This window comes from Ictalurus furcatus, chromosome 14 (genome assembly GCF_023375685.1).
Source record: "Ictalurus furcatus strain D&B chromosome 14, Billie_1.0, whole genome shotgun sequence".
Taxonomy (NCBI): domain Eukaryota; kingdom Metazoa; phylum Chordata; class Actinopteri; order Siluriformes; family Ictaluridae; genus Ictalurus; species Ictalurus furcatus.
Window position 1 is genome coordinate 23,239,011 of NC_071268.1, and position 19,551 is coordinate 23,258,561.

The following is a 19,551-nucleotide window of genomic DNA, read 5'->3' on the forward strand; positions in this document are numbered from 1 at the left end:
ATTAAATCTGACACAGAAACTCAATCCTCCCTGGACTCAGCCTTCATTCAATATTTAAACTGTCAACTCTACTGAGGGAGCACTTTCTTTACAGGTCCCTAACATGTTTAATGGGTACAGGGTTCAGCTGTACTTATATATATACACACACACACACCATACAAGTATTTGTGTTTCGCACTGGAGAACCAGAACATGCAGTGTTTCTTTGTGCAGTTACCGAATGCAGTCCAGTTTCTGCGTAATAAGGGTTTGTAATTACTGCTGTCAGCGATCAAGAATATCTTTCAGACTAATGTTTGTGCTCACACATTTCTTTATATTTGATTCTGAGAAGCATATTTATTTTCGTTCGAAGCCTTATGCAATGTATTATGCATAAAAACCACACCATCCTGCAACAATATAGATTCTGCTATCTATTTTCCAATTAAGCTAAAATCAACCAGAAGTACGCTACTAACAGTACAGTGAAAGGAGACCTAGTTTAATCAGCTGGAGTAGTTTGGTTTTCGATTCATGTTGAGCCCTGACTACTCTATGTAATGAGTTTTAAAAAATGTCCATAATCACCATCCAGAAGCAAAACAAAGCCACATCCTTGCACTGTACTACAGTCATAGCTGATGAACAGCTCTTACTCTGAAAACTTCACGTACTACGCTTATGTTTTTCTACTAGCCACTATTCTGCACTGCAGTTACTTCCTGGATTCTTCTTCTTCATATAGGCCTGTAATCAGCCTCATCTAAAACAAGGCATACACTTGGGTTATGCTCTTATTAGATCAAAAGGCCCTTCAAAAGCTAATTACAGTACTGCTAGTAGACCCGGTATGACTGTACTGTTATTTGGTGGATCGGATATTTTTTCAGTCAGCGCACTTTGGCAAAGTTCTCCTCACATTCTGGCAGATATTAATAAAAACAAATAATAATCTGTTCAGATGTCGCAGAAAACAAATGATCCAATCCACTAGGACAAGGAAGTGGCTTTATTTGTTTGGAATTTAAATTGCAAATCCAGCCAGCTTCTGCTAACCTCTGCCGAAATCACTGGCTACACATTCAAGGCAACACCAACAACAACAACTCAACCCTAAAGCCAACACACCGTACCTGAGCGCCAGGATATTCAGCAGCGGCCCTTGCGATCCTTTGGAAGACTTCTTTATCCGAGAAGAAACGCTCTGCGGCTGCTCCTCTTTCCATGTAGTGAATAAAGGCCTCTTTTAGGTCCTCTTTGGAGTGCAACACGTCGTGGTCATGTCCGGATCCCGGGTCAAGAGCCAAAGCCTGGAGCAAGCTGACGCCTGACACCACTACGTCAATACAGGCATTTACCCTGAGGAAGGAAACCAGAGATCAGCGCTGAGTCGTTGTTCCTAGGCGAAAAGTTTTGAGCTTTTTCTCTTTTCAGTTACTTGAGCCAGTTGAAACGGTTAGAACTTACACAATTAACGGATGTTTTAAAAACACAACGTAAAGCATCATAAAATTTCCGGTTGATATCTACAGTGGTGCTTGAAAGTTTGTGAACCCTTTAGAACTCTCTCTCTCTCTCTCTCTCTGCATAAACGTGACCTAAAACATCATCAGATTTTCACACAAGTCCTATAAGAACTCCGATAGATCCCTGTTCTTTAAATAAAACAAGGCACTCAATCACACCTGATCGTCATCCCACTGATTGAAAACACCTGCCTCTAATTTCTTCCTTCAAATTAAACTGCTAATCCTAGCACTTCACATACTTTTACCCACTCACAGATATGTAATATTGGAACATTTCCCTCAATAAATAAATGACCGAATATAATATTTATGTCTCGTTTGTTTAACAGGGTTCTCTTTGTCTACTTTTAGGACTTCTGTGAAAATCTGATGATGTTTTAGGTCCCGTTTATGCAGATATATAGAAATCTCTAAAGGGTTCACAAACTTTCAAGCACCACTATATGTTACAGATATGTATGGAAATGGAGTGCATCGGTCTACACTTTTTTTGATGAATTAATTAGGTATTAACCGTTCTGCTGCTGATTGAGTCAGTCAGTCTTGAGTCAGAGAGTGCAAACGTGGTTAATCGAGAAGCCCATCAGCAAAAATTGAACGAAAGGAAGTGGTAGTGAGAAACGCAGAACCCGCTTAGTGACTTGTTCAAAAAGACAGAATCATCTGTGAATAAAACGTATCAAGGTTCTACATCACTCCATTGCTTCCCCAGAAAGTTCCAAGATGCCATATTCATAACGCAACATTCCGTGTGCTGCCACTTAGAAAGACCTGACCCATGTTTTCAGTAGACGAACGCCAAACTTTGTTGGAGCTACCCAATATCTCATGCTTTTTCTTTCTTTCTTTCTTTCTTTCTTTTCGAACAGCAGTTTACTTTGTAGTGATTTTTCACTCAACTCGTACTGCGCTGGTCACTAGTGGGCGTTCCTACGGTTAGTTTACTTCCGGTTGTGACGGTTTTACTGAGTTAGCTACAGTACGTATATAAAACCAGCCATTTGATCTCTAAATATAAAAATGGAGGGAAATGCTTGTGTATAAACAAAACATGCATGCATCACTGTGTTCATGATTTCTGATGCCTATTTTAAGAGCCTCATGTACTGAAATAGCAATAACAAAAACATGCTTTTTTTTTTTTTTTTTAAATAAAATACTTCAAGCACAGATAAAGTGACTTTCGGTTTATTGGCTGTCGTTCTCAGGAAGAGGTGAAAAGGCGCCATTTGTCATGTGGTTCCATATCACAAGTGTGTGTGTGTGTGTGTGTGTGTGTGTGTGTTTACTTACACTACCAAGCAAAAGTTTAGACACACTCATACTTTATTTTCCCCACATTGTAGAATAATAATAAAGTCATCAAAACTCTGGAGTAACACAAATGGAATTATGGGAATTATGTTGTGATAAAAAAAATTTAAAAAATTACAAAATAAATCAAAATAATTTAATATTTTAGCATCTTCAAAGTAGACGCCCTTTTTGCCTAGTACATTTCCAGAAATGTATTCTTGGCATTTTCTCGACCGATTTCTTGAGGAATTTCGCCAGAGATGCTTTTAAAACAGTATTAAAGGAGTTCACACGGACGCCGGACTCTTATCGGCTGCTTTCCGGAATATTTCGCTCCGTTTAAATAAAGATGTTTTTTTTTGTAAATAAAATGTTAGTTTTCTAATGAAAGAAATGAATATGTCAGCACGATTATATTTTTGTCTGCGACACCGATTTCAAACATTTAATCACACGCCTTCAGATCAAAAGCTTTTTATAAAGATCATGAGAAACATTTCAGTCGAGTGTCCTAAAACTTTTGACTAGTAGTGTGTAAATATATATATTTACACAGAGACTTACCCGACAGCGATTCGACCCCATTGCCTTGCGGGTGCAGTGATGAGGGCGTCCCAGGCTCGGGAGATGGTCTCTTCCAGGTTTGGAGTACTACGTTCATGCTGTGAGGACAGTAGTGACTGAGGGATGGACTGGGTGATGAGACGTACCACACGCTCCTGAAGCTTGGGGTTTGTGTGATAGAGGTAACCTACTGCAAGGGCCAGCAATGCCACTAGAGCAGCCTTCTTCCACATGGTTCAAGCAAAGGGTCTGGAACACAACCAGCTAAACATACACATACAAACACAACACGACACAACACGGTTATTCATAAAGGGTTGTATCCACACAGAAAGCAGAGACTTGTACAGACTCTCTTGTATACCTGAATACAGAGAACACAAAAGGGAACTTCACTGTTCACTAACTGGAATTATTAAACCACCAAAACAGTTGTTGTTGTTGTTGTTGTTTAAGAAAGTGGTTGTATTCATTGTCTAGCAACCTACCAAAGTGATTGAAAGTAACTTCTTTTCGTTTTAAGTGATTTTAATCACCACTGGATCTGATGCAACTTAAAAATGGTGGAGTGTGTTTGTTTTGGTGATCAGTCATCAATAAAGAGATCTAAATAAACACTTGACCTTACAAGCAGTCCAACATGGTTCTGGCACAATACCCAACTATGTGTTTAGTGTTTAGTGAAGCTTGCTAGTTAACAAAATACCTATTCAAACTGTGCAGTATTGCCATGACTTCCCTGTATATCAAGTTCTCCCTAATGAGTAAACAAGCTGACTAGCTGCCTCTCTACTCACATACCCTACATTCAGCCCCATACAGAGAGCTAGCGTTAGCTTGACGTTTGGCTAACTAGCTAACAAATGCATCTATCTTACAATAAAACAGCAATAAAGTACGATGACGAAGACGTGTTTCTGAGTCGGGGATAAATGCAGTGCAGACTAACCTGAGAGATGAGTATGAAAGCCAGGGCTGTGAATGAAGCTGGCTGCTGAATGAGCTCCGGCGCCACGTCTGAAACGCGGAAGGACTTTAGTGTTTCTGCGTAGGGAGACTGGGTTACTGAGGGAGATACGCAATTTCCGCTCATTTACCGCAGTACTGCGGGTTGCTGAATAGCATCATCGCTTTCTAAAGGAAGTCAACTCAACCAGTTCACCAGTTCATTAGCGGTGTAGGCATGCTTGTACCACTTTATATCTGTGTGAAACGAATTGCAGTATACCCCTCAGTCGGTACACATTCATTTCATAGACTTTATTTAAAATGTGTACAATAATATTGTGTCTAGAGCGCTTTCTATTTCTGAACCTTCCACCAACAGAGCATATGACTTCCAACTTGACATTGGAATGACATTTGACATTGTTTATAAGCCTTCTTGTATTCTGAGTTTTTGAGATTTGGATTAAACTGGTTCAGTTCCAGCTAAAATGGCTATTAGGTTAAGGAGGTAAATGATACGTGTGATAAGTTTGATGATCGAGATTTATTGGTCAAGTGTACTAGAAAATACAAAGAATTTGTTGTTGAGCTCTTGTTCTTACAGACATTGCATGTTACAGTTAGATGGATAACATTGGTAATATAACAGAGGTGGGGCAAGACCGATAAGTGACAAGACACAAGTCAAGACAGGCAAGTCACAAGTCAAGTCACAAGTCAAGTCACAAGTCAAGACACAAGTCAAGACACAAGTCAAGACACAAGTCAAGACAGGCACGTCACAAGTCAAGTCAAGACAGGCAAGACAAGTGTCAAGTCCCAAGTCAAGACTGGCAAGTCAAAAGTCAAGTCACAAGTCAAGTCACAAGTCAAGACAGGCAAGACAGAAGTCAAGTCAAAAGTCAAGACAGACAAGGCACAAGTCAGGTCCCAAGTCGAGACAGACAAGACACAAGTCAAGACAGACAAGACAAAAGTCAAGTCCCAAGTCGAGAGAGACAAGTCAAAAGTCAAGACAGACAAGACACAAGTCAAGTCCCAAGTCAAGACATGCAAGTCACAAGTCAAGACACAAGTCAAGACACAAGTCAAGTCACAAGTCAAGACACAAGTCAAGACACAAGTCAAGACACAAGTCAAGACAGGCATGTCACAAGTCAAGTCAAGACAGGCAAGACTTTAGTCAAGTCCCAAGTCAAGGCTGGCAAGTCAAAAGTCAAGACAGACAAGACACAAGCCAAGTTCCAAGTCGAGACAGACAAGACACAAGTCAAGACAGGCAAGTCAGAAGTGAAGTCAAAAGTCAAGACAGACAAGACACAAGTCAAGTTCCAAGTCGAGACAGACAAGACACAAGTCAAGACAGGCAAGTCAGAAGTGAAGTCAAAAGTCAAGACAGACAAGACACAAGTCAAGTTCCAAGTCGAGACAGACAAGACACAAGTCGAGACAGACAAGACACAAGTCAAGTTCCAAATCAAGACAGACAAGACACAAGTCAAGTCCCAAATCAAGACAGACAAGACACAAGTCAAGTCCCAAATCAAGACAGACAAGACACAAGTCAAGACACAAATCAAGATAGGCAAGTCACAAGTCACGACAGACAATACACAAGTCAAGTCCCAAATGAAGACAATCACAAGTCCAGTATTGAGACTTGAGTCATGTATCACTCTTGTGATACACTGAGAATGTAACAAGTCATTCTAAGTAAAAGGGCACAAGTCCAAGTAAAGTTACTGATGTCAAAGTCGAGGCACAAGTCTTGTGTCAAAAGTCATAACTTGATTCCACAACACTGTAATATAATAATATGACACATTTGCTATGATAATAGTTCACAGATAATAAAACATTTGCTGTGAACAGAAGTGGATGCTACATACAGTTATTCCACTGTAAGCAAAAAAAGAAGAATATTACACAGAGCAGAATCCTGCACACATAAATACTGCACACATAAGTTAGTGCATCTTGAACACAATACCCAATGCTTTCAGTGAAAAAGTCATCTTGTTTCTGAAGCAATCAAGTGTTCATGTAAGTCTGATTGCATGTGGAAGGAAGCTTTTCCAATGTCTGGGGATTTTGACGCACATTTATTTGATGCGCTGCCTGTAGGGAAGGAGTTGTGGCGGCCTGGGTGCAGTGGGCTGGTGATTATTTTTTTCTGCTCTCTTCTTGCTTCTGGAGGAGAATAGTTATTACAGGGAGGGCAGGTTTCTTCCTATGAGCTTTTCAGTCGACCTGACAATATGTCACAGTCTGTTCAGCTCATTACTGGTTGCGGAGCCAAACCACACTGTTATGAACAAACTCAATGAAGAAAAATGAAAATGGTGTGCTGCGATTTCCAGTATGGTAACTTAATGAAAATTTCATTGAACTCCTGGCTATGTTTTATCCTGCACACTGAGAACTACTGATCTACAGTGTTATTATATCTCTGTTAAAATACAGCAGTAAGTAACCGTCTTAAACTGCACAGGAGTTTATGAAGGGTGTGTCTATCATTAATCATTAATAATAAATCATTACTTACTCAACGGAGGAAACCGAAGAACCTGGAGGAAACCCACATGGACATATGGAGAACATGCACGGTACTATAGTGTCTGCATGAAATGACAGATAGCATTTAATTGACCCCTCGAAAGAAATTCATGTGTTAAAGTAGCTTATTAATAGCACAAGACCACATAATTATCGATTCATCCATTTTCCATAGCGCTTATCCTACACAGGGGAGCCTGGAGCCTATCCCAGGGAACTTGGGGCACAAGGTGGGGGAGCACTATGGACGGGGTGCTAACTCATCCCAGGGCACAATCACACACCCATTCGCACACTAGGGACAATTTGGAAATGCCAGTCAACCTACAACACACGTCTTTGGACTAGGGGAGGAAACTGAAGTACCTGGAGAAAACCCTATAAGCACGGGGAGAACATGCAACCTCCGCGCACACAGGGTGGAGGAGGGATTCAGGCCCCCGACCCCGAGGCAAACATGCTACCCATTAAGCCACTGTGCTCCCAATCCTATTGGGATTAACTATATGCCACTCTGTTATTCACAAGATGGGTTGTAAAATACTCCAATGGTGCACGGAGCCCATAAGAATACTAAAGTAGAACAAGGTATACTCTTGATTTAGGCTGAAGGATCCTCTTGCAATCTTGCAGAGTTTAGTATAAACTGCCATCCTTTACAGCTGATCACATTAACTTTAGGCTCAATCAGACATGTTCTTTTTTTTTTTTGGTTAATTGGAACTAAACCTAGGAAGTTAAATTGCATAGAGTGAATTCAACACCATAATTATCTTTATATCTTGGCGTCTGGACTTAATTTTGTTGTACTGACACAACTTAAAGGCCAACAAACATCTTAATGAATGTTAAAACCACACCAAACAGCTTTGCTATATTGTAAAGGATGATATAACTTCGATATGTCCTAACCTATGATTTACACCTTGTGCTCATAAGTAGACATAAGCTAGATGTCCTTATGAACCTCTCGCAGGTGTTGTTGCTGATGCTGGGGGTTCTACTTTTCCTGCTGTTCTCCTTCTCTACCAACAGGTGGCTGTATTATATAGGCAAAGAATTGTACAATCCATCTTGACAAATGACATCATGACTAAAACTAAACATCCAAAATACGCATGTGAATAAGCCAAAATAGATTTATGAATCCAATCATTCTGAGGCAGCGACTCAATACAGTCTAACACAGGCATATGTCTGTCCCGTGTATTGTGTGAGAACCAAATCTTATCACTTAATATTACAGTAATCACAGCATCCATCAAAAAGGCTTGAGAGAGATGCCCCTGGGTAGGGATTCCATCTGCATCTCAATGATCTCAATTTACTGACTCTTAATTTAGCATTTTACAATCCAAAATTGTAGAGTTTTATTGCTGATTTAATCATACTGTATGCATCTGCTGCTCATGTTCAAAAGCTCCTGAAGGCGTACAGTGGTGTTGAAAGTTTGCTAGAATGTTCTACAGATCTGCATAAATATGACCTAAAACATCAACAGATCTTCATACAAGTCCTAAAAGTAGATAAAGAGATCCAAATTAAACAAATGAGACAAGCATTTTATACTTGGTCATTTATTTATTGAGGAAAATGATCCAATATTACATAACTGTGAGTTGCAAAAGTATGTGAAGCTTTGCTTTCAGTATCTGGTGTGACCCCCTTACGCAGTAATAACTGCAACTAAACGTTTCCGGTAACTGTTGATCAGTCCTGCACATCGGCTTGGAGGAATTTTAGCCCGTTCCTCGGTACAGAACAGCTTCAACTCTGGGATGTTGGTGGGTTTCCTCACATGAACTGATTGCTTCAGGTTCTTCCACAACATTTCTATTGGATTAAGGTCAGGACTGTGACTTGGCCATTCCAAAACATTATCTTTATTCTTCTTTAACCGTTCTTTGGTAGAATGACTTGTGTGTTTATCGTCCTTGTCTTGTTGTATGACCCACTTTCTCTTAAGATTCAAATCATGGACAAATGTCCTGACATTTTCCTTTAGAAATTGCTGGTATAATTCAGAATTCACTGTTCCATCAATGATGGCAAGCCTTCCAGGCCCAAATGCACCAAAACAGGCCCAAAGCATGATACTACCACCACCATGTTTCACAGATGGCATAAGGTTCTTATGCTGGAATGCAGTGTTTTCCTTTCTCCAACTTTAATGCTTCTATTTAAACCAAAAATTCTATTTCAATCTCATCCATCCACAGAACATTTTTCCAAAAGCCTTGTGGCTTGTCCACATGATCCTTAGCAAACTGCAGAAGGGCAGCAATGTTCTGTTTGGAGATCAGTGGCTTTCTCCTTGCAACCCTGCCATGCACACCATTGTTGTTCAGTGTTCTCCTGATGGTGGACTCTTGAACATTAACATTTGCCAATGTAAGAAAGGCTTGTAGTTGCTTAGAAGTTACCCTGGGTTCTTTTGTGATCTCATGGACTATTACACGTCTTGTTCTTGAAGTGATCTTTGTTGGTCCAAAGTCTTTAGAGATGGTTTTGTAACCCTTTCCAGCCTGATGAACATCAACAACTCTTTTTCGCAGGTCCTCATAAATCCCTGTTGTTCGTGCCATGATACTGTTCCACAAATATGTGTAGTGAAGATCAGACTTTGATAGATCCTTGTTCTTTAAATAAAACAAGGCACTCACTCACACCTGATTGTCATCCCATTGATTGAAAACACCAGACTCTAATTTCACCTTCAAATTAAACTGCTAATCCTAGAGGTTCTCATATTTTTGCCACTCACAGATATGTAATATTGGACCATTTTCCTCAATAAATAAATCTCCAAGTATCATATTTCTGTCTCTTTTGTTTGATGGGGTTCTCTTTATCTACTTTTAGGATAATAACAATAAAAAAAAAACCTGATGTTGTTTTAGGTCATATTTATGCAGATGTATAGAACATTCTAAAGGGTTCACAAACTTTCAAGCACCTCAGTAAATAACCGAATCCACAGTATGTTGAATTAATAAAAATGTTGAATAAATTATGAATAAATATGAATAAATGAATACATTAAATAATTAATGTTTAATGTTAAATAAAACAGTGGTCACGAGACAGTGTTATAAATTGATGGCAATATGGATTTTCAAGTTTTTAAATAGTTGAAAGTTAATAATACAGATAAGTACATTTAACATTTACATTCTGCTGCATCAAATCTTCAGTGTGTCGTTCTTCTTTAATCTTGTGATACCCTTTAAAGTCCTTGTTTCAAACCTGCTTTCATACTGCGGCAGACAACATGGTGTCTTCGATATCCATCAGGGAGGGATGACCAAAATGTGCGAGGACAGAAAAAATAATTCATTTCACAGATTGATGGATTTAAAAGAGAATGGAGAATCCAGCTAGACTGCGAAGCAGAAGCTTTCTTTATCAGTTTTATCAAACTGATGTACACCCACACACACACACACACACACACACACACACACACACTCCACCCAGCGAGGAGTCATTAAAAATTCAGTGCTGGCCACCAGTCTTTGATTTCTCGGATTACCCCTCATCTGTTTCTCCATCTCAATTCAATTTCAATTTTGGACTTCCTAGAAAGGCATAAGTGTTTTAAAATAACTTGCATAATGTTTCATTTAGAAAGTGCAACCTCGCCTGCCTTACAGTCCCATACTCTTTTCACAGTGCTTATTTAGCATTTTGTAGTTAGAGTTGTTGTACTGTTAGCCATTGAACCACTGTCTGCTTTGTATTTCTGCCAGTAAAAGGGTAATCAGTTGTTTCTCTTTACCGCCGCCTTCTAATTTGTGTTGTAAATTACCACCATGCTCCTAAGACAAAATAGCATTTATCTTTTCTGATGATTTGCTTTACTCTAATTTGTTTTCGATCATCAGCCTCGGTGGAAAGCTGTGCTGAATAGATTCTTAATGAGTTTCGGAAGCAGCATGCAGAGGCATCAGTCCATCAACTGATCTCTTCTCAAACCACTCTCTCAAACCACTGGCTCAAGAATGTACTACTTTTCTCAGTAAATGAACATTTGAACGTGATTTCAGGTTTAAGAAATGGTCATTGTATTTCTCAAGAAACGCCAGATATCAAGAATCTGAGTATAGGAATATGAAGAAAGATTTTTATACTTGAATGTAATACATTTACATTTATTTACATTTATTCATTCAGCAGACGCTTTCATCCAAAGCGATTTACAAATGAGGAGATACAAGCAACGTATTTAAGCAAAGTAATACATAAATTTGATAATGGTAATAATACATTTGTTTAAATTAATGTTTCTATAATGTAAACTATATGAATAAAGAACATTAATATTTCTACCCACCATTTGGTAGAAAGGTGCTATGATGCGTAAAGAAAAACATTTTATATGCACTGCACTACATTGTTATTATTAGAGATGGCACAATACTAGTTTTTCTTTCCCGATAACAAGACTGAAACCAGTATCAGCCAATACCGACGCCATTCCAATATCATTTTCGTTAAAAAACTGATAAAACTCTTTCACACACACACACACACACACACACACAAAAATCACAAAATAAACACATTAAAGTATAAATATAATAAAATCAATCCTAATAAAAGACAAATCCGTCGTCTCTTTATATTACGTAAACAATTTCTAAGTCTAATTTTTTTTCTTCCAAATCCAATTCCAATCTTTGCCATTTGTTACAGGATCTGATATCTGATATGTCTTCTATCCGATATCCGATTCACCATTTTTGTCTCGTATCTAAATCCTTTTAATCAGATAGGTGTCATCCCTATTTAATATCAGTTCTTTAAAAACAGTTGCTGCTTTGATGATTGCCTCCCAAAGACCAATGGTATTGACGAACCCAGATACTATATGGAGACAATTTCTGATTAGTGGTGGTACAGTGGTACAGCACTGTGTAGTGTTGCTCGCTCACAGCTCCAGATTCCTTGGTTGAATCCTGAGCTTGGGTTACTCTCTGTGTGGAGTTCCGCAAGTTGGATGTTTTTGGGTTCTCTGGTTTTCTCTTGCCTCCCAAAAACATACCAGTAGCTGGACTGGAGACTCTAAACGGCCCCTAGGTACGAATGAGTGTTTGAATGTGTGTGTGTGTGTGTGTGTGTGTGTGTGCATGGTGGTCCCATGTAGTACGTATTCCCACCTCGTATCCAGCATTCCCAGGATTGGCTCTGGATCTACCACAACCCTGATCAGGATAAAGCCCTTACTGAAGATGAATTCATGAATGAAACGAAAATAATGAATTCATTTTAAACTGTGTCATGACAGTATCAATTCCATTCAGAATCTCAAATTGCGAAGGGTGATGGCAGGAGGACGAGGAGCACCAATATGGCTACCGATGATGACTATCGACAGTTTCGTCTGAGACACAGCTTCTCAGTAAGATCATTAGTGTGTGTGCCTGCAGATCTGCGCTCTCCCTTCTCCTCACTCATCCATCTGCTAATTACTCATATGAGCATGATGCAACCTTAGGCCATTTAGGGCAGATGTAATGAAGTTCCTGCCACTTCTGATCTCCATGGGAAGTGTGTGTGTGTGTGTGAGGTGAGCGGAGAGGCTCGAAGTAATTACAGCTTCAAAAAGGGGAAAGAAAGTAGATTGGCATGATGACAAGCCACTATATACTGCCTATGCCTGAGGTTATGTGCATGTGTGTGTGCTTGCTTGTTCATGTACATATACAAATTTAACAAGCAGGCGCACATTCTTATTACTAAGAAGTATTCCGAAATGACGATCCCATTTACATCCGCTACAATAATGTGAAGAAAACAGTATGTGAAATCGTGCACTCTGTGCTAACAGATCGGTTTGTTTAAAGCTGTGTGGAGGGAGCAGAGCACAGATTGCTTGCTTCTTGGCTTCTATTCAAACAGAATGTAGAATGAATTCCTCTGATTGCAGCGTTGTCTGATCAGATAAACCCACAGAGTCCTGATGTAGAGCGAGAGAAATGAAATCCGTGTACGCTGAAGGTTGCTCTGCAGAAGATTGTCCCTAATGTAGGGGAACCTGCTGTGCCCTTCATCACTTCATGCATCCTGGATTTAATATATGCCTGGAATATATTCGTTTGCAGTCTCCTATCTGGAAGAGCAATGTTATTGTTCATGCTGTAGCGTGTAGAATGCTTTGCGTTTGCTTATGAGGTGAAATGACAACCACCAAAAACTGCTTTATTTTTAAATTCAGCTGATTTTTGTGCTACTGCTCTGTATATATGTGTGTGTGTGTGTGTGTGTGTGTGTGTGTATTTATGCACATCTAGGAGATTCTGAAAGGCAATTAAGCCACAGATCTTCTTTTTTTGCCACGGCTGACCAAATCTTACAAAGATAAGTCAGCTGCATGTTTATATATCAAAATATATATCCACTTATATTTCAGTATATATATATATATATATATATATATATATATATATATATATTTTTTTTTTTAAAAAAATCATATTTTCAGTTTTCCACTTAACCATAGCACACTGCTTTGCCCGAAATGTTGTTGTACAATTCCAAAGTGCTCTATACAGGTGAGCATGTTTTGGATGAACACTATCAGAGGCAGGTGCTTTATAGAGGTTAAAGGAGCGGAAAAAGGGGGGGGGGGTGTTGGGAGCAGATTACGTTTTTAAATTGACAGACGCTTCTTTCTCCCAGATCGCCTGGGACTGGCACATCTGCCCGAGGCCATCTGTCGATTCCAAGACATCCTCGAAACACACTTCAATTCTATCATGCCAGATCGTGATATCACTTTACATTTGGAGGCCATTCACCTTGTCTCTACTCCAGGGACATGCAAGACACACACCGTACAAACTCAAACATGATTAGTGTCAGTTACAGCATGTGCCATCCTCACCCTTTCCCAGCATGCCTATAAATGAATGGAGTTTGCAGTGTTAGAATCTGCAGTAGCAAAACAGGAAATTGTCTAGCAATGGAAGGGTCCATGATGGTGAATATATAGAGGATATAATAACTTTAACAATATTTGTTCTTAATTCAGTTGAGGTCATAAGTTTACATATGCCTTGCAGAATCTGCAAAATGTTAATTATTTTTTTTTTTAATTGCATTTTGTTGTTTATTTAGTCCTGCCCTGAATAAACTATTTCACATAGACACAATAATAACTGAATTTACACAAATGAACCAGTTCAAAAGTTTACACACCCTTGATTCTTAATCCTGTGTGCCATTACCTGGATGATCAGTGACTGTGTTTATGTTTTGTGAGAGTTCTTCATGAGTCCTTTGTTTGTCCTGAGCAGTTAAACCGCCCCCTGTTCTTCAGAAAAATCCTACAGGTCCTGCACATTCTTTACTTTTCCAGCATATTCTGCATATTTGAGCCCTTTCCAACAGCGACTATATGATGCTCAGATCCATCTTTTCACACTGAGGACAACTGAGGGACTCGTACACGACTATTACGAAAGGTCCAAACGTTCACTGATGCTCAAGATACATGAAGATCCAGGGGTGTGTAAACTTTTGAACAAGATGATCAGTGTAAATTATTATTATTTTGTCTTCTGGGAAACATGTAAATATCTCATGTAGCTTCTGAAGGGCAGAACTAAATGAAAAAAAAAAAAAAGATATTTAAACAAAAATAATAGCACTCATTCACCTCTAGGAGCACTTTACAGTTGCATCTTTTTCCTCCAGGAGAAAATTGGAGACCGCAGAGGATGTCCACATGTCAAACCAGAGAGAGACCCTGGAGCTGTGAGACAGCAGCACTACCTGCTGTGCCAAAAATGACTACAACAGCTTGACCTAATATAGCATATACGTATATCATACCAGACTCTGCTTCTTTACTCTGCTGATTTTGGATTGGAATTAGGTTACTCTTGCCTCTGATTTTTTTTTTTTTTAAATCAGTTTTTTGTGCTAGAATACATAAGTGCTTTCAATAAAATTCCAGTAGGTCTGAAATACCCATGAATTCCCATCAACAGGGAAAAATAATCCTGACCCTATTTGCAGCCAATTACAATCTGAGTTTGACTGATTGTAATAGTGTTACAGGAGATAGAAATGTCCCCAGGAAGCTACTTGTTTCTACTCCTGTAATTTCTCTAATCCATACCACTATTCCGCCTGCTTTCCCCCTATTTCAGAATCAGCGGCGTGTTCGTAATTTGTTTGCAAAGTATTATTAATTGTGTCAGAAACAGATTTGTGGTGCGTCTTGAATAGAAATTTCCTAATGATCCAACGCTGATGCAAGACAATTATTTAATCCTGTGTCTTTGATTTCCAGTCATGAATTAATCATCACATTACTTGCATTTGTTTTGGTTCAATTATGCAGGGACCATCTTTGTTTCCCCCCTCACCAAATTATATACTCCCCAGGAATGAAACGACACAATCAGCAAAAAATATCACACAAAAAAAAAAAAACCAAACAGCGGCTGTATTCGCCTGTGGCTGTAATGCTTGGTAGAGGCTGGATTGGAGAAGGTTGTGTGTTGTGTACGTGAAAGTAATGCTATATGGAATAAATAATCATGATTATTGTATATTTGATGTGACTGACTAGGACTAAACGTATAACACGAATGCACACCACCTAACATATGAATAATAGAGAATCAAAAGATTGTTTAGGACAAATAACATGGATTAACTGTGATAATGCCTCTAAATTATACGTGTGAGCTAAATTATACAGTATATGCAACAGAGTGCACATTCAGCCTCATATCTTTGCTTCTGCTAGTCTCTTTGCCTCTTCAATTCAGTTGAGCATGGGCTCATCACAGCCCATATCCCTCAGGACTTTAAAATAGCGTTCTGTATTTGGCTTCCACCTTCCGTTATCTCTTTAACGGTATTAGGTACTGAATCCAATTTATTAGGTACTGAATCCAATTTAAACTGCAGTTCACCCTCTTGGTTCTCTTTATTATTGTATACTGCTGAAACATTTCGCCTTTCGGAGATGTAATGAGGCTTCAAATGACAAGGTCCTGCTATAGACGCCCATTCAGTGTCTATCCGAAAATGCATTTGAGAGATTTCTGAGAAAATGTGACCTCCTTTAAAGGGTTGGTGCTTTCACAAATCTGGAACTCATCAAAGGGAGCTTCTTCCCTGCTCTCGTGTTTCCATATGCTTTATGGATAAAGGGAAACGGTTAATTACTGCTATTAGGACACGTACTGCCTGTGCAGGGACTAACTGCTCTTTTTTGATCTGACTAATTGCTGTAAGCCAACTGAATATTTATGTCACTCCAGCATTCAATACATGATGAATGCCATCATTACAAGTACTCCAGAATGCTACAAAGAATATGAAGATTTGATTCAAATATAGCTGTTTTTTGTTTGTTTTAAAGGTAATATATCTTTGATTTGTGTTTAAGGCCTGTATAACAATATAGCTATGTACTTAAAATATTAATGGAATAACGTACATTAGGTTAACTTAACACTTAATGGAATAATTTACAGTTCTCTGTTTACTTCAAATGCAATTTGATCAGCCAAGAGAAGCTTGTTGCGCAATGTTTGTTTCTTTAGTTTTTCCCTGGTACAGGAATGCTATTGTAGCGAACAAGTAATGTGGATAACAGTGTTTTGTAGTCTTCATCAAAATATCCAACATATCCTCAAGTTAAAAACCCTGTTAGAGGCAAGTTAGTGCAATGAGTACAACGAGTTGGTGCAGCAACATCGACTTCCATTACTTGCAAACCTGAAGAAAGAAATCCACAAGACACCAAAAAAGTCTTGGGTAAGTGCAGAACTTTCAATTTTCACTGAACTAGTTATAGCATCCAGTCACTACTGATACACACCAAGTTAGTTAGCTAGATAATCATTTGTAGAAAATATTTAGATTTGCTTTGGGCAGCAGTTGCAATTGGTTAATATTTAAAACAGCAGGCTAGCTTTGTGTAAACAATGAGGGTAAGTTAGCTACGTTCTATGTTGCCCTAGATTTTAAATCATGCTGTTCGATATTACAACAATAATGGAATTTTTGCAAAACCGTTTTTTAAAAAAAGGGTTTCACAGCCTGAGGGAAGTCTGTAAGAAAATGTTGTCCGAATAGAAAAAGTTCATGTCAGGTAGCTAGCTATCTAAACTATGTATGATAGTTTAATTACCTCAAATGAGGCATAAAGTTCCATCCATCCATCCATCCATCTTCTATACCGCTTAATCCTTTTCAGGGGAAACCTGGAGCCTATCCCAGGGAGCACAAGGCGAGGTACACCCTGGACAGGGTGTCAATCCATCGCTGGGCACAATCACTTACACATTCACACACCCATTCATACACTACGGACACTTTGGACTCGCCAATCAGCCTACCATCAGGACTGGGGGAGGAAACCGGAGTACCCGGAGGAAACCCCCGCAACACTGGGAGAATATGCAAACTCCACACACACACAGGGCCACGGTGGGAATCAAACCCCCGACCCTGGAAGTGTACCACTAAGCCACCGTGCGCCCAGGCATAAAGTTGTTGTAGGAAAATAATCAGCACTGGAGTGGTATGATGCAGCCTGAAGTGACATTGATTATGTCACGTAACTTACGTAAGGGAGGTTAGGACGGATGCAAGTGCAATAAAAGACGTTTATTAGAGAGAGAGGCAGGCAGACAAATCCAAAACGGTAATCCAAAGTGTGGTCTAATAACAGGCAAACGGTCAGGTGATATACAAACAGGCATAAACTGGGCTAGGCTAGAATTGAAAACCGAGAAATGAGAAACAAGGTCGATAAACATGAACCAAAACGAAAAACAAGGAACAACCGCTTGGTAATGAGATAAACTCAATACTACGCAATGTGCACAGAGACACGAGGGGTTTATATAATGAACGTAATCATGGGTTAAACACGGGACAGCTGAAAACAGTGATGACACATTCAGGAAACAACCAATGACAAAACAGGGGCAGAGACAGAACATAACCATAACAAAAGCAACGTAAACAAAGTCAATGTCATTGAAGACCGAAAAGCGTGCGTTCGCTAAGAGCTCGCACACCGAGCTCATGCACGAGCTTGCGCTTCAGTTTTCCAAGCACGCTGCAATACTGCAGCACTGACTCGAGGGCTAAAACGTGACAGATTATTATCCAATTTCAGCACGGCCCGAAGTGTTTTATTCCTCTTACACTACAGCAATCTGTAAATGGTTACAGTTTTTTGTTTATTAATGAACAACACATCGTGTTTTTTTTTTTCTAGCCATTTAGGGTTACGTTTATTATTACTGTATATCCACGAGTTCCTGGTATTACCTACATTACAGCAGCTATAAACTATAAACTCAGCAGCCTGTCTTTTTTCTCTGTTTCTTGACATTAATAAGATAATAAGACTCTCCCCTGATATAAAATGTTAATCCCTGTTACAAAAGCTCTCACTGTGTTCCACTGTTAAATAACATCCCGTTTATAAAATCAGTTTATTATCAGGCTTACATTATGTGGAGAGTACAAGCGCCATACAAGTGCCCTTGATGTAGGTTATCCTAATTTAGGGGTTAAGATAGACATTTTCTGTAATAAAAAGTCTCTCTCTCTCTCTCTCTCTCTCAGTTGTTCTTTTTGTCTGTCTGTCTGTGTTGACTCATCGTTGTTAATGTAGCACACAACATATATTTGTTTTACCATTAATTATAGCACTGTCTTTAATACTTTTAGCTATAGGCTGAATTTGCTTACCCTTTGAGGACACTCAGAGGGTAAACATGCTTTTTTTAATGTTTTTTTTTTTTTTTTAAGCATCATTTAGATTCCCATTAGGTTCTCAGAATGGCCAGGTAGTAAACACTTAAATGTAAAGAATTGCTATTTTATTATCTATTTATTGCCATTCTGTACCTTTATATATTGTCTGCGACACTAACAGCGATTAATAAAACATAAGAAACTCGTTACTCAGCTGCACACACACACACACACACACACACACACACACACACACACACACACACACACACACACTAAATTCATAGTGGAGTTGTTCGCATATTTTTCCCCACTCATAACCATGATTATTCACTCAATAACAGTATGGAAGGGATTCTAAAATGTGCTAAATGCTTAAAGCAATTATTGCGAGAGAAACGCCGGTCCATATGGATGCAGCTATTTTTTGCGCAGTAAAGTGCTGTGACCTTTTCCCTTCATCACTTGACAGCTCTCAGCAGACCAACCTGCAGAGAGAACTTGAAGGATGACGTAGTATAGAGGAATAGTGGAGTATGAAAAAAAAATAAATGGACGCACATGAAGAGAGAAAAGGTCAGCTGTTATTTTTTTTATCAGTTTCTTAATTTCTGGCTTATCCTTTGTTCATGAGAGTTACACAGGCACTTATATATAAAGTCCATTTAGATCAGGAGAATTAAAGCAGTGATACATACAGATGTGTGTGCGTGAGTTAAAGTGCTGGGTGGGGATGATGGAAGCCTAATAAACCCAAAGAGGAATGCCAGTCTGTTAGTTAAAAGTGCACTTGTTCATTCATCTGAATGACATTATAAATAATTATTTGCAATTATAAATAATGCATAACAATTCAGTTTTATTTGTATATCGCATTTAACAACAGACATCATCACAAAGCAACTTTACAGAAATATATAAATTCAGGATATAC

The 19,551-nt window shown here is 38.9% G+C and overlaps 2 protein-coding genes across 3 annotated transcripts in view; one reads left to right on the plus strand and one right to left on the minus strand.

Moving 5' to 3' along the window:
• The window catches only part of adpgk (ADP-dependent glucokinase), an 8,797-nt gene extending 4,115 nt beyond the window's left edge, over nucleotides 1–4,682 (minus strand). For both annotated transcript variants that reach the window (XM_053641466.1, XM_053641465.1), the window contains exons 1-3: nucleotides 4,324–4,682; nucleotides 3,375–3,638; nucleotides 1,119–1,344 (exon numbers count right to left, since the gene is read on the minus strand). In XM_053641466.1, coding sequence (XP_053497441.1) covers nucleotides 1,119–1,344; nucleotides 3,375–3,607 — 459 coding nt within the window. In that variant the 5' untranslated portion in view covers nucleotides 3,608–3,638; nucleotides 4,324–4,682. The remainder of the gene's footprint in view (nucleotides 1–1,118; nucleotides 1,345–3,374; nucleotides 3,639–4,323) is intronic.
• Nucleotides 4,683–4,810: 128 nt separating this feature from the next.
• LOC128617733 (serine/threonine-protein kinase PRP4 homolog) lies at nucleotides 4,811–6,256 on the plus strand. The gene is made up of 2 exons (XM_053640912.1): nucleotides 4,811–4,830; nucleotides 5,000–6,256. The coding sequence occupies exons 1-2, from the start codon at nucleotides 4,811–4,813 to the stop codon at nucleotides 6,012–6,014; spliced, it is 1,035 nt and encodes a 344-aa protein (XP_053496887.1). The 3' UTR covers nucleotides 6,015–6,256.
• Nucleotides 6,257–19,551: the final 13,295 nt, after the last annotated feature.